Source organism: Melozone crissalis, unplaced genomic scaffold (genome assembly GCF_028551555.1).
Source record: "Melozone crissalis strain CALT ecotype California unplaced genomic scaffold, PUWL_Pcris_2 ptg000019l_1, whole genome shotgun sequence".
In the NCBI taxonomy this organism is placed as follows: domain Eukaryota; kingdom Metazoa; phylum Chordata; class Aves; order Passeriformes; family Passerellidae; genus Melozone; species Melozone crissalis.
In genome coordinates this window covers 25,332,774-25,347,776 of record NW_026535797.1, presented here as the reverse complement: position 1 = coordinate 25,347,776, position 15,003 = coordinate 25,332,774, and the positions used below count along the sequence as shown (strand labels likewise).

General features: G+C 38.0%; 1 protein-coding gene across 2 annotated transcripts in view; it reads right to left on the bottom strand.

The window, feature by feature from the left end:
* The window catches only part of SH2D4B (SH2 domain containing 4B), a 56,161-nt gene that overhangs the window by 18,261 nt on the left and 22,897 nt on the right, over nucleotides 1-15,003 (bottom strand). Inside the window, exons 5-6 of one of the 2 annotated variants that reach the window (XM_054277211.1) lie at nucleotides 9,563-9,767; nucleotides 8,430-8,557 (exon numbers count right to left, since the gene is read on the bottom strand). In XM_054277211.1, the coding sequence (XP_054133186.1) occupies nucleotides 8,430-8,557; nucleotides 9,563-9,767 (333 nt within the window). The remainder of the gene's footprint in view (nucleotides 1-8,429; nucleotides 8,558-9,562; nucleotides 9,768-15,003) is intronic. The other variant, XM_054277212.1, reaches the window with a different exon arrangement.

Below are 15,003 nucleotides of genomic sequence, written 5' to 3'. Positions count from 1 at the left end.
CACAATACCTGCTGGTACTCTGTTTGAGAGAGTTTTCTTTGCTTAGCAGGAAAATAGTATTACTTCAGAGGAGCTGTCAAACTAATAACTTGTAATCTTTTCCCTTGAGGCTGGATCAATAGGACTGCAGGTTCAATGCTTAGCAGAGCAAGAAGAAGGACCAATAAGGCATCCAGCTTCTGGGAAATCAGGGAAATTTACTGACCTCAGGTCTGCAAGTCTTTGCTGGGCTTTAAATAGATAAAATAATAAATATAACTCAGTCTGTCGTAAGCTGATGAAAAAACATACAGAAGCCTGTGAAGGAGAAGGCACATTCTTGTAAGCATGCAGGCAAAGGAACAAGAGCTGCAGGCATGGCTGATGGACACTCAGATATAGATAACAATGAGCAGGATATGAGCAATTCATCCAGGACTAACAAGGTTCTGCACAGGATACCTGTGGTATGCTAGAGGGGGTGATCAGGAAACAGACAGACACAGCACTTGAAGGTGCACAGTATGAGCTGAATATCTTGTGCTGGTAGTGACTGATATCTAAAAGTGCCTTGTGCATGGATAAACTCCAACAGACACATCCACAATGCCACTAGAAGGAGAAATCATGGTCCAGCAGGTAAGGACCAGACCACAGTACCTGGAAAAGGGTACACTGCTCAGATTCAGGCTGCTGGACAGATGAATAAAGCCTTCTGCATTTGCTTTGGTCACCATCTAATAATCAGAATTCCTTCCAGTCTTACTATAAGCAACCTTTGGGCTTTTTACTTGTGTGTAACACTCCTCATTCTGTGTAAAATGTGACTTTATGTCTTCACATATGATTTCTTCCAAATAACTCTTGCTCTTATATCACATGATTTTTTAAATTATTTTTCATATCTAAGCACTAACAGCAGAGCTTTCTGTCCAGACACACCTCTCTTTGTTTTATGCAATGTGATAAAGCCTGAAGGAGCTGCAGTAACAGAGAAATGTACTCACACACAGAGCAGCTCAAAGTGGAGACAGAACTGTAGTGAAAAAATACAGGCAAACACTGTAAGCTACCATGATGGCTTACTGAGCAAAATCATAATTGCTCACAATGGCATGCTCTAACAGTAGCAGATGGAGAAGAAAATCTTAAAAGGGTTTTAAGTGAAAGGGGAAGAGGTCTTGAAAATGTAAAGGTATTTGATTTTCAATATTTTTTCAGTAAATTCACCTGGGAGTAAACTCTCTGAAAAAGTTGCTCAATATTCTTCACTTATGTCAAGAACTGCCTGATAAACTTGAAAATCCTCTTTTTAAAAAAATATTATTTTTAATAAACCCTGTTACTGTCTGGGCTCTGTACCTGACCTGTTTGTGTCAGTGAAACTGTTAGCACACCACACCTGTTTCCTCTTTGTGCTCACATGTTTTTTATTATCTCTCATTCTAAATGTCTGCCTTACCTGCCAAGAAAAATTGCTGCCTTCTATCTTCAGAACGTGCCAAATCTTTAGAATATAGCTTCCAGTTAAAAAGCAGTCAAGAAGGACAATGTGTTGTAAAACAATAAGAAAGCTCATTTCACATTAGCAATTAGCCTATTTACATTAATTATTCAACCGCCTCATTCTACAATTTCCCTGCTGTTCTTTTGTGCTTCCTTTCTCCTTGCAGCCTGTTACAGCTCACATTACCTCACTTTGATACTTTGCTCCCTTCCAAGAGGAGCCATGAGTCTAAAACATTTATTTTGTTTGCTAATAACCTGTCTGCATAGACACTTTGGAACTCTAATGGTGTAAGAAAAACAATTCCAAAGCCTTCAAAAGAACTGACAGACTGAAACAATCATTATGACCTAAGTGGAATGAATTAGTGTGTGAAGGATCATCTTATTTCTCAGAAAACAGAAAAACACCTCTCATTTCTTTAAAAAGGAGCCAAGAGCTGAATTGAAGCTGAGGAAGCATTTGAGTTTTTTTCATGTTATGGGTCTGACTTAAGACAAAAATAATCCAGTACCAGAATCCACCACAGGACCTCAACACTTAACTCCAAATACTGTGTGATCTTTGAGAAATACTATCAGAATATCCAGTAAATGTTTGATAAGAATATGTTCAGGATATACAGAAAAAGAATGTTCCATCTCACAGGAAGTAAAAGATTGTCATGACTCTAATAACAGCTCTCATGCTCATATTCACTCATGTAAAGAATATACATAAAACTGCAAGGACAAACTGGCTCATGTTTGGTGCTGCATTAAAACCTGCATGTGTAGGTTATAAAAATTACTGCTTTATAATAATTCTGAAGTAAAATTACAATAGTGTTACTATTTAAAGGCAATGGTACAAACCAAACGTGAGCCAATCCTCAGTCCTCGAAATGCAAGACAGATTTTCCAGCCTCACAGAGGGCAACCCCTCTGTACAATACACGAGAGGGCTCTCATTCATCCTGCAGCACCACTGTGACAGGAATATCATCCTTCTGTGCCTCAATTCAGCAGTGGGGGAAAGCACAGGACTAAGCAGTCTTGGAACCTCCTGTGCTCTGTGTAACCACAGGTTGGGGACAGCAGAGGTGACAGCTGAGCCTGCCTTCCCACTCAGGCCTCACTGCTTCTCAACATATTTTCTAATGTAGGTTTATGTGATGAGAGTGTAATTTGGTGTCCAGACTTATTCCATGTCTGTTCTTCCTGCCAAGATTCCCAGCAAAGGTGACTTCCATCCCTGCCTAATTTTTCTGAGAAAACCACACAGATTGGGGATGCTGATTGATACTAATTGAGTGTGGCATGACTTATTTTACACAAAATCAACCAGATGGCAATATCTGGCAGCCTGTGTTGACCTGGCTGTATCCCTGCAGCAGCCACAAGCCACAAAGCCTACAGATATTTGAACAGCTGATCACAACTGTGTCCATCCTCAGAACTGACTGGCCGAGAACAGGCAACTCTCTTTTTAATAAAGGAAGTAAGACACAATCTCTTCTAAATCTATCATCTTGAAAGAATCCTCTTTTTTTAAACTTTCCCAGACAGCGGTTCAAAATAAATTTTTATTTCTGTAACCCCTTTTTTAAATCTCACTTCCTCTTCATTATTTGCATAAATTAGAGAACTGGATCTGTCCTGCAAATGTATGCAACAGGTGCATTGATAGTCACAATTTTCATTTGAGTCAGGAATTCTCTGATTCCATTCCAGATGTTTCCCAGCCACAGTATGTTTTAGATACCAAGCCTTGCATATAGCTATTGGTTTGTATCCTTGAAGTCCTGTGGAAGAGAGTGAAAAGCTCTCAGTGAAATCAGGAGATTTTTAACAATGTTTGTATCTTTTTATCATCAGCTACAATTCTAGAAGATAAAAAAAATCCCAGACCCCTAGGGTCTGTTTACTTAAGCAAATAGTCTATGTGCACACTTTCTCAAATAGATGTAAAACCTAGATAATGATAAAGCAGTGAATTAGAAAATAGATTATTAATATCAAGAAGGCTGTACTTCTGCTAGATTTACAACACTTGCTTTACATCTTCCTAAAATGCATTTATTGAAAAACTGAAAAGCTCCTCTTCAAGAGCAGAAGAAAAAGCATGCATTTGTGCTCAAAGCAGCAAACTTTATTCACTGTTGGATGTTTTTCAAACAAACCACTGCCATTTCTGTGTCTTTTAAAAACATTACAACACAGACTACATGTTATATTTCCCACGGTTCAGCTATATGAATATTCTGAGTGCCCTCGCTGTTGTTCAAGGACTCAGAATAATTAGACTTTCAGAAATATCTCCTTTATTGAGAACACCTGATTTGCAGAACTATTATCACTCTTTTGGTGTGCTAGATTTTCCTCTTGAAACAAGTTTCTTCCTGAAAACAGCATTAGCCATCTGGGTTAAACCTTGATCTGGAAATGTTTGGAACACATTCCTGCTAAACTGAAAATTTTCTTTCCTGGCTCCCCTGACCTCAGAGATTATTCAGCTCCTGCATCTCTCAGAATTCTTTCAATCCATCCCTTGATCTTCTCTGATCAATTCCTCCACAGCTTCCCGGTCCCTTAACTGCACCACCACTCTGACTTGCCCTGGTGAAATGGTTCTCCACGATAGCGCCCATGCTCCTGCAATTACATTTTAAAGGTACAGCCTTTAGGGCAACTACCTCATGTTTCCAGATCTGTGATATTAGCCTCTGAACTTTCCTTTCAACCTGAAGGCAACTGGAGATCTGATAGTGCTGCAGCAGACGCTTGGCAAGCAAGCCCACAGCCACCCACAGACAGGCAATGAATAAATTCTGTACTGTGCTCACTACCCACCTGAGAGATCCCTGTTGTATTGTGTGTAAACAGCAACAATCATAAAACATTGCTCTCAACTAAACCTGGGTAAATATTTTGAGATCAACACCCTCTGCAAAGACCAGCACCCCTATATTCTGAATAGAAAATAACCAAACACAGAACAAAGTATGTGAGGGTGAACAGTCTAACATCGGAAGTTAAAAATATCAAAACTGTCAAAGGTAACAGCTGACAAACTAATTGGAATGGGAAGAAAAAAGTTCTGAAGCAGATTGCAAGCATAAGAGAAAGGTTAAAAGACAAATGAAAGAGCAAATATGGAAATAATACACACTTCAGCTACCAGCAACATTTTGTTAAATACTTAGGGGAGGAAGGATCTTTAGTTTTGCTGCCATATGGAATTCTATCCCAAGTGTCTTATGCCTACAATAAACTGAAAAACTCAATTTGCTAATGTCTGTGATAATTTGGCAAAACTCTTCAACATGTGCAAGGGGAAGACTGATAACTTTCCCTTTACTTGGCATGGGTCCCACAGGAGTTTGAAAAGAAAAATCCTGTTCAAAGCTAAACTTAGAGAAACAAGGAATGTGTCCCCCTTTCCAGCCTGTTTGAGAGACAGTTCTCCCATCCTAAACACCAATTTACTTCCCTGCTTTCAAATCGTATCAGCAACTGGGATCTTGGCAAAGAATGCTCTTATTTCAAATTAACAAAAACCTTTCATACAACTTGATACAACATTAGGATGCCCATATAAGTTTGATTAATATGTTTATAGTCATAAATTAGCAGGTTGGAAATCAGAATACAATTACTAACTTTCTGGTTATCATACTGTACAGAACTTACCTTTACTTAAATTTAGACCAATTTCTTAGTTTTCATAGTTAGCAAAATTAAATAATATTTCTTTTCACTCAAACCTAAGGCAACTATTAGACAATACAAAGTAAATAGTCACTGATTACATTCAATCCCAAGATAGTCCTGGTGACACCTTAATCACTGGCTCTGATTCCTCTTCATTTTAACTGTTTGATAATTGAGCATTGAGCACTGTGGCCACAAAGCGGGCATAAGCTACTTAAAAAATGGTTCATTGCTTCACAAGTAAAGGTCATATCATAATTTTATTATTTAGGACAGACTTAAAGTTGAGTTTAATTTATATAAAACATTTGAAAATAGATATGTATTTTTTTTCTTCGCAAACTTAAGGAAATCATTCTAGATTGGAAGGGCAAATGAACTGGGTTTTGGCAGGCATCTATTATTCAAACAGAGCAAAAAATAATTAAATTTACATCCAGAATTCAGCTGTATGTTACAATTTGCATCCTTAACATCAATTTTTTTTAATGAAGAAAACAGTAAAGCCTATTTCAAATGAGCTAAAAAACATCTGCTGAAATTTAGATAACTGATGATAATTTCAAGAGACAAATAGAGATGGACGAAGTTGAAGCTGATATTTATTTAAGTTCCTGTGAATAAAGAAAGAAATGTTCTGATTTGAAAGAGCTTTTGTTACTACAGATTTTACTACCCTGCTTCAAATGAACATTTTGTAGTGATTCTTCAAATGAAGACAAAAGGAAAACTTCAGGTACATTAAGCAAGCCATATGTTACCGTGTTCCATGTACCATGAAAATGCCTCAGACAATGTGTATTTTTAAACAGAATCCAGATTGGTTTGATGACTTAAAGTGGAAAATAAGCCAAATATATGAGGATAAAGATGCTTGCATTATGATTTGTACTTTGCTACTTTATCTACACACATCAGTCTGAAAGCTTCATCTTTGCATAACTAGAATAAGTTATATATCCACAGTACAATTTGAAGACAGTGAATCAGCTAATGCTTAACTTCAGCTAAAAAGCTGAACAGCCTGAGAGTCAAAGCAGGCAACCAAACTCTACTGACCCTGGCAAAAACATGTAATTCTGTAATAAACTGGTATCTACTTTTTCAGTACTGCTGCAATAGCTCTCTTAGTGCATTGCATTCAAAAAACCCTTAACGTGAGGCAGAATATTAAACTCCCATTTTGTGGTCCAAAACTGAGATATAAGAAAATACAGAAGTTGCTCAAGGATGTGAAGGACCTGATTATACCTGTTGTGAGAGATGCTTGAGGTGAGCCAGTGGCTCGAGTTGTCAGCTGTAATTCTGGGCTTTGCAGAATGGCTTTCATTTGTACTGATATTTCTTATACAAATCAAATATATTCTGCTGTATATTTGTTCATAGACAAAAATAATTCATAATGTATCCCAATTCCCTGAATACAACACAAAATAACAAGAGGCCCAGGATTCAGACTCGATGATCCTTGTGGGTCCCTTCCAACTCAGCACAGTCTGTGATTGTGATTGTTTGGCTTTCCTCAGATTTTTTGTCCATTACAAACAGTAACACAAACACCAGCTAACACTACCAAACACTAATTATTGCACCTGTAATAGCCTCTTTAGATTCCACCACTGCAAAAGAGCTACAAGGCAGCTGAGTTTTTCTCAATTTACAATTGTTACAATTAATCTGACCAGACCTGCAAAAGCCAAAACAACTCATGTAGCAAATAGGTACCAAAACAGCACACACAGGAGTCTCTGCAAGGAAAACAACTGAGCTTTAGGCTGGGAGTGTAATTTGATTGTCTTTGTCTGGCTCTTTGAGTGAGAGAAGGAAAAATTAGGTACTTTGCTCACTTTTATAAGTCATTGCATTCAGTTTCTCGAGGTATGAAGAGCATGGTCTGGGAAATTAATGAATGATCAAGAAGGTCTCAATTCTTTCAGTGATTAACAAACTAATCCAAAAGCCACCAAAATTAGTAGAAGGGCTGCACATGCATTGGCTCAAGCCTAGATACCTACTTATAAAGAAACATCCTGGTTGGAAGCACGTCTGGCAAATGTCCACAAATGAAATTTTAATCAGTTTGTCTCTCAGAAAGCAACCACACCTAATGTCTTCCCTAAGGAAACATACAATACTGTCTGCATCACTGTCTGTAAGAAATGAAAGTATTTAGAATTTACAAGCTGTACATGACTGACTTCAGTGTCTTTGACCAATTAAGCCAATGAAAATAGCAGCTTGTTGATGTCTTTTAACACATAAAGATTTGTGTATCATAAACAGAAATCTGAAATACATGAGACACTAAACTTATTCAGAAACCTTCCCTGCCTGACTCACTTCAGAACGCCCACACATCATCATCTTAGCCTTAGAGAATCATGAATGAGATGAGGGTCAGCTTAGTGCTTTGAACAAAGCAATAGACTCATCAAAAGCAGTAATAAAAAAAAAACCAGATTTAACTTTGAAGACTTGCTGGTCCCTCAATTATGTCAGCTATTAAACCAGAACTTTTTTTTAATGTCTAAGAATACTGAATATATATAAAGATCATTGCTAATACCTATGAAGATAAGACATCTTACCTGTGAATTTGATACCAAAGATTCAGCTGCATTGCTAATGCGATACAAAGGGAAAAGTCTCAGAGATGCTGGCAACTCCAGCAGATAAGACAGCAAATTTTGGATCTGCATATGTCCCATTTCAGGAAAACTGCCTAAAATTATATACTCTCAATTATTTTTGAGGAAAAAAAATTAATAATTTTTTTTCGCAAAAGAAAGCAAGAAACAAAAAATGCTCCCCCAGTTTATAAAATAAAACAATGATTAAAAAGATGTGAGTTCAAGTCATTCTTGCAAATCAGGTAAATCAAAAACTTGAACACCAGTCATCTACCTACCACATCATTGTAGTATTTTCCAGTTAATTTTGGAGTTCTCACCCTATCTTGGTTTCAGTACTCTCTCTTGACTTGCTATTTTGCAGCAAGTATATTTTGGCCCAAATATTCCTGAATAAAACTTTGGTGATATGAGTCCTACATTAGTCTACTTAATTAGTAAAAATAAAACAGGAAGATTGTATGCTAATAGTAGGAAAGATGCAAAAATCTTGTTTTAACAGGCACTCGGTTTCACCATGTCAGTAGGCTTTGCTTTTTTGGGATGGAAGCTGGCAAGATTAATTTCCTGAGCAGATGCTCACAGCCCTGTTATACACCAAATGAAAGATCAGGGCATTACCATGGAACCACTGAGCAATCCTGTTGGTGCTCCTCTCAAAGCCAGCCCGCCGAGGGATCTGCTCCTCCTTGAACCAGCGGATGATGACATCGCGGGAGAAGGGCCGAGCAGGGCGCTCCCAGATGTTACTGCACGCAAAGACAGAGCACAGCAGGGTGGGAAAATAAGGGACAGCATACATAATGGCCTCTTTTTACATATTGACAAAACATACAGCTGCAAAATGGTCAGTGTAACTTATGCTCAGTACAATTCACTGAACAACTTTTTAAAATTTGTTAAATTTACGTTGTGTTTTTATGGAAACCACAGTAGTGTGATTTTTATATTTGCAATGGCACCTGAAACATTTTCTTACAGAACTTAAACTGGAAAAACAATTTACCACAATGGACATTTCAGCTTTCCTTTTCCACTTCATTTTTATTCCAATGTAAATATTGACAAGCAACTCTTTTTCCTTGAGTATATTCCTTTTTACTGGCAAAAAGATGTAAATCATTATCAGCTACAATACACTGTGTCTCCAAATAGGAAGCACTAAGGACAATAGAAGGAATGTTTAGTTTAAACTTTTATGTTTCCTTTGCATTCTCTGCTTGACAGCCTGCCTTACTCTTTCTACTACTTTTTATGTGTTTTAGTTAGTAGGAATCATCCTCCAGTTTGAATTCTTAGATACTTGGTTTTGCCTGAAAAAATGCCACAAAAAACAAAGCCTCTGAAACTTAGGACTGCTGTCTGTAAAAAAAAAAAAAAAAAAACAAAAAACAAAACCACAAAAAAAAAAAACCCAAAAGAAAGGAAAAAAAGCTGTTAAACAGCAGGTAGTTTTAGGCTTGAGGCTTAAGACATTTGTCCATTTGACTTCAGCTTCACATACTGATCTCATACTGTCTTCTCAAGGAGTCATCTCTGTGTGAATTCTAAGAAATCAGCCTGAAGATAAATGACATTTAGTTTGCATCAAATCTCTTTTTCTTTTCCTTGAAACATTCTTTTTTTCTGATCATCAGGAAATAGCAAGACTGAGGACTCCCCAAACCTGAAGAACAGCTTGTTGAAGTGGTAGGGATTAGAGAGGGAGCAATCCAAGAGAAAACTGTTTCAAAACCACTCCAGCACAAACCAACCTGGACGCTGCAGGAGACAAAGGAGTCGCACTGTTGTTGTTCAGTTTGATGTCCTGATCACTGCTCAGGTTTGTCCCCTGGAACAAATGGCTCAGGCCAGCCACCCTTCCCTTCTGGATGGCGCGCAGGGACTGCCGTCGGTACTCGTCCCGCGCCCTGCGCGCCTTGTGGCTCCTCTCCTCGTCCGCAGCCTTGGAGCGGCGCACTGGGCAGGGTGAACGGGAGGAGAGATTGAGAATCACAAACAGCCATGGAGCCCTCTGCTCACAGCAGCTTAGTGCCTTTATTCCTACATGAGCTGGCTTTAAGAGTGTATAAATTGCACCACATTACAGAAGGCAGATAACTGGATGGCTTTGCTGATGCTTCAAACACAGGCCCACCTCTAGAAGGAGCCTCAAATTATCAATGATCTGACCACTGCTGGCAATTAGTGAGCTTCTACATATTGTGATTAAATCTGACACTTCTTTTGGCTGTAATAAGAGAAATTCTGCTTGGGGATATCTTTTCCCCTGGAAGTGCACCAAGTTCTATGTTTCAAGAAAGGATGTTAATTACTGCTTTAAATTAAGTCTGTATCTATCAGTGTTCTTGGCCACTATAAACATAACTAGAATTGAAGAGTCAACTCCCAAAATTTGCCATTATAAAAACTGACATGTAGGTTGCACTTTGTCAGTACTGTTTGTTTCTGAAAGGCCTATACTATCTTTGTCATGGTACTTATAGTCACAGACATTTCCAACTTGAAATTCACAGTCTAAAAAGGGTTTCAGTTACAATGGATAAATTAACAGCCATTGGAAAGGGCATGTTGATGCTATGGATGGGGCTGCCTCACACTTCAGTCTCTGAAATTGTATATGGAGAACCAGAACTTGTACTGGAAGATTTAATACACACCTAACCAGGGCACTGCCAGGGAGTTACCCATTTCTGTAACCTGCAATGAGACTGCTGTTCTGACCACTGTGGCTCAGGCATCTTTCACTAAACTTTTTCATTTTAATGTTCCAACAATCCTGTCTTTGACATGGTATAACTTAAATGCACCAAGAATTCTACTGCAAATATTTGTCATCTATCGGCTCTTTTCTGGTGCCTCAAGCCCTACTTGGATGATGTTTTTGAACAAATAACTGCAGGCAGGCAAATTATTCCAGTGCAAAACAAACCTTTAAACATGCAGTGAAGCAAATATTAAAGAAGCTAGCTATGGCCTCCAGTAGCAATTATCAATCCTACCATGACTATCCTGGCTTAGATCATATCCAGTTCATAAAGTGAGCACTCCATTTCCAACTCCCCTATGACTGTACCTGTGACTAGGAATGCATGATATAATACCAGACAGCTGCATTTCATTAGTCTGCTTGCATCTCTCTGGTTTACACTCCCAATTTAAAGCAAGCAGAAGTATAACTGGATTTAACTCCCAAATTCTAAGAAGGTTTAATGGAATCAAGAAATAAAAGCACTCAAAGCCAAATGAAATGAAATAAAACCTTGTGGGCAAATGAGGGAAAGGGAAAAGACCTTTAAGCTGAGAATTATATAATATTATGATAAGCAGGAAGATACGCAGGACTAAAAGCTCATCAAGATAGCATAATGAACGAGTCATAGATGCTTCACACGTATACAACTGGCAGGATTTCAGTTTTACTTAACTACATACCCTGCAGCTTTGGCTAAACACAGTAACAAACAAATGCACAGCACAGGAAACACAAGTAGCAGACTTCGCTATTTATCTTAGAGATCATTATTTTTAAGGGTAGATAACATAATTTACATATAGTGCTTCAATGGCTCCAGTATTTCTGCAATTTATCCTTTATAAAGCCACACATAATGGTCACTTTAAAAATGAACTTTGTGCTTGCAGCACAAGGACAGACTGCAAGGAAGATGAGTGTGATGCAACTTTGCAAGACATCTAGAAACACTCCACTGTTTGCCACCATCACAATATTCACATTGAGGGCAGGCTGCCTGGAGCTTTGTGGTTTGCTCTTTGTTGGTAAGAGGATGTTCACACTGCATGTCACAGAGACATCTCTGAGCTGGCTTTGAACTGTTCATTTCTAGTAATGACAACCAGCCAATGATGGCAGCATGGACCAGTCTTGGATGTATTTGCCAGTTTTGCAGGAGGGCTTGGTCACCCATTTTTCACCTGCTGTACTGAGGCTGCAATCACAATGGTACACGCCTCTCTGAGCAGTATATTTTTGTTTATGGCTTAGAACCCTCCCTCCTAGTGAGATGGTTCTAAGCCATAAAAAAAAATATGAATAGTAATGAAATTCTATTGTAAGAAAAACCTTCTACAAAAATACACCCAGATTTATCTTCAGACTCTAAATGACTTTCTCAAGATAGATAAATTTGTAGGAAGTGTCAGTATGGGAGGATAGTTCATGTGGTATATATCATTTTGTCTGGTGTGTAGTGAAAAACTTTTCTGTAGATTCCTGAATGTGATGGCTTTATCCCCAATAATATTTCTAGTCACCAAACATGGTTATTGATGCCAGTGACTTTGATTATTTGCTCAAAAAGCTGGTTATGCGGGTGCTCTTTGGGTCCTAGAGAGGTTGGCTTGGGATCACCTTGTTTTCCATGAGCAGTTTATGAAAATCTCTTTTTTCTTTATGCTAACCTAAGGTGCCTTTTGTCTTCTATATTTTCTTAGGATTGGGAAATTCCTATTAGCAGTCCTGGCAAAATTCTAATACCAAATATTTTGATATGGATGAGGATTAATTCATACTATGCGGCAGCTGAACTTGATCAAATAATTTGTGAAAGACTAAGACCTCTCCATTTTCTATAATCTATTTTCTAAATCAATCTATTTTTGATTTACAGTCAGATATGTGAAAGCTGGAAAAAGCCCAAACATATGCTATGAATATCCATCATAATTTTAATTTTTTTTGTTTAAACATTCCACTTGTTAAAAATTCTTGGAAGCTTGTTTATGAGCTATTCAAAAATGACTAGCTAATAGATAAAATTCAATCTTCAGATTTTCTGAGTGCACATACAAATCACTCAGTGTTTTTTTCCCTTTCCTAAGTGGAAAATATAACTTCCCACAAATACTCTGCAATACAGCTTCAATTCAGCCATCTTATCTGAAAGCACATGAATAATCTCATTCCTATTCACTGTGCACTGTGAGACCTATTGGAGTTCAGAGGGCACATATATGTGAGGTTGAGCACTTGCTTAGTTAATGCATAGCTGAACTGGGGACCACTCACTTTAAAATTCAACATTTTATCAAGGCTCCTGCCAGTAAGCTCACTTGAATTTTTGGGGAACATAAATACCCAATGAATTCCTTTAAAAGTTAGGCAAAATTAAATTCATAGACACATTCGTAGAAAAACATAAAAATACAACATTATAAAAGAAGCTATAATGAGTCAGCTTGGTATCTTTCTTACAAGAGAGACCAAAAGTAGGTGCTCAGGGAAAGGCAAAATAATAGATCAACTCACTCATCTCTATCTTCATTTTTACTGGAATAATTTTTTTCTGGAGATTAATAAAGCTGGTCAGACGGTATCTGAGCACTTCCCTACCTGATGCAGTTTGTAGGGCTTTCTAAGTGTATTAACAGAATGCCTTTTGCAATATTCAATCAGATGAATTCAATCAACTGCCCTCTAAAATACCCTAATATATATCTTTTATATGAAATCAAAGTAATTGCTCTTACAACATAATTTTTCCCTTTTAGCACAAATTTTCCAAATTATTCTACACTTGTTATTTAGTATACTAAAAGCCCTAAAATCATGTATTTCAGTTTACACAGTAATTCTATGGGCCATTATTGTTCTCTGCCAAATAGCAGACACAAACTGAAATGAACAACTGAAACTAATATTAGCATCACTTTGCTTATTGCCTTGGCAATAAACAGCTGAGGGACAATGTGATGAGGAGAGATGAATCCCCATCACATTCTGAATTCCATCTACTAAACAAATTAGTAGTGTCATCAATATCATTGCTACTTTCCTTTCCCCAATACCTGCTCTAGCACTACTGTTCCACTGAGCCCCAGCTCTGTGGAACAGGGCAGGGCTCACTTCAAGGAGGTAAGAGCCAAAAGAGCCTGGTCTTGTTCCTAATAGACAATATGATCTCCACTGCAGGTTTGTAGTGGCAAAAAATGTAAATATTGCATCTACTTGTAACTCTCTTATGCATTCATGCATTTATTTATTGCTTAGAAAAGCTGACTCGTGGACAACTTTGCCTAACTTCACTAAATTTCCTCTCAGTGCCCCACAGGAATATTGCAGACAAAATGGAAGGATTATCATAAAAAGAAAAATATGTCTGGAACTGAAATAAAAAAATGAAAAATCTGGTGAGCCTGAGGTACTAACTAATTTCATAGCAATTTTAGATGTTCCCACTTCCAAATATTTGTTGCTATCTGCTACACATTTTGGCTCCTGCAGTAAAGTTAAGGAAATGGAAGATGTTAATACACCTGAGGAAACTCAGTACAAAGTTTGATAGCACAGTCTAAGCCAGCCAGCAACTGGTCTCAGATAAGGCACTGAACACTGCATCTTCCTATCTTCAGCTGTTGCACCCATTTGCTAATGGAGCATGGTTCTGAGCCCTCAAACCAACAGGGAAAAATTGAGACACTGAGATAAGCATAAGAGGATAAACAAGGATATGGAACACTCCAGTCATTAGTCTGCAGTTAGTTTAATGCTAAATCAATTACTGCTAACAGCATAACTCTGGCAGCACAGAATTTATAGCAGGCTGCAAACCCAGCAGCAAGAGAGAAGGTGCTGAGGCAGAACAGCTGCTGGTGACCAGGCTCAGCAGCTCTGAGCCACCTGAGCTGCTCTCAGCCACCTCTGGCTGAGGGGACAGGCCTGCAGGCAGACAGACAAGGTGATTGAATTCCTCCAGAGCATACAGAATACCCCAGAGCTTCCACAAGAAAAAGTACTGGTGGCAGACTATCCCTACCAGCATGTGATGCAGTCACAAGTGTTTTAACACACCAAAATTGCCATTACACAACTCCTGGTCAAGACTTTCCATAGCTTATTCCTTTTTCTGCCTCCCTTCTCCCATAATTATTCTACAGCATTTTTGATGTCTATCCCTGCACAAACAGCATTCCTCAAGAAAACAGAGGCAACAATTTAAAACATCAGTTACCTCATTAATGCAATGGTAAGAAAATGATACCTGGTTTTAGTAGTGTTTGTAGTATTTTATTTCAATGCAAAGGTAACCTGGACTACTTTTTTTCTTTTAACATTATGATTGAAATGTTTTTTCTTTCCTTATATAGTATCAAAGAAATCCTAAAGTACATAATACCATCCTCTATGGTGGGTTGCCAGCTGATGCTGATTTTCTGTAGAACTAAAGGGCAACTT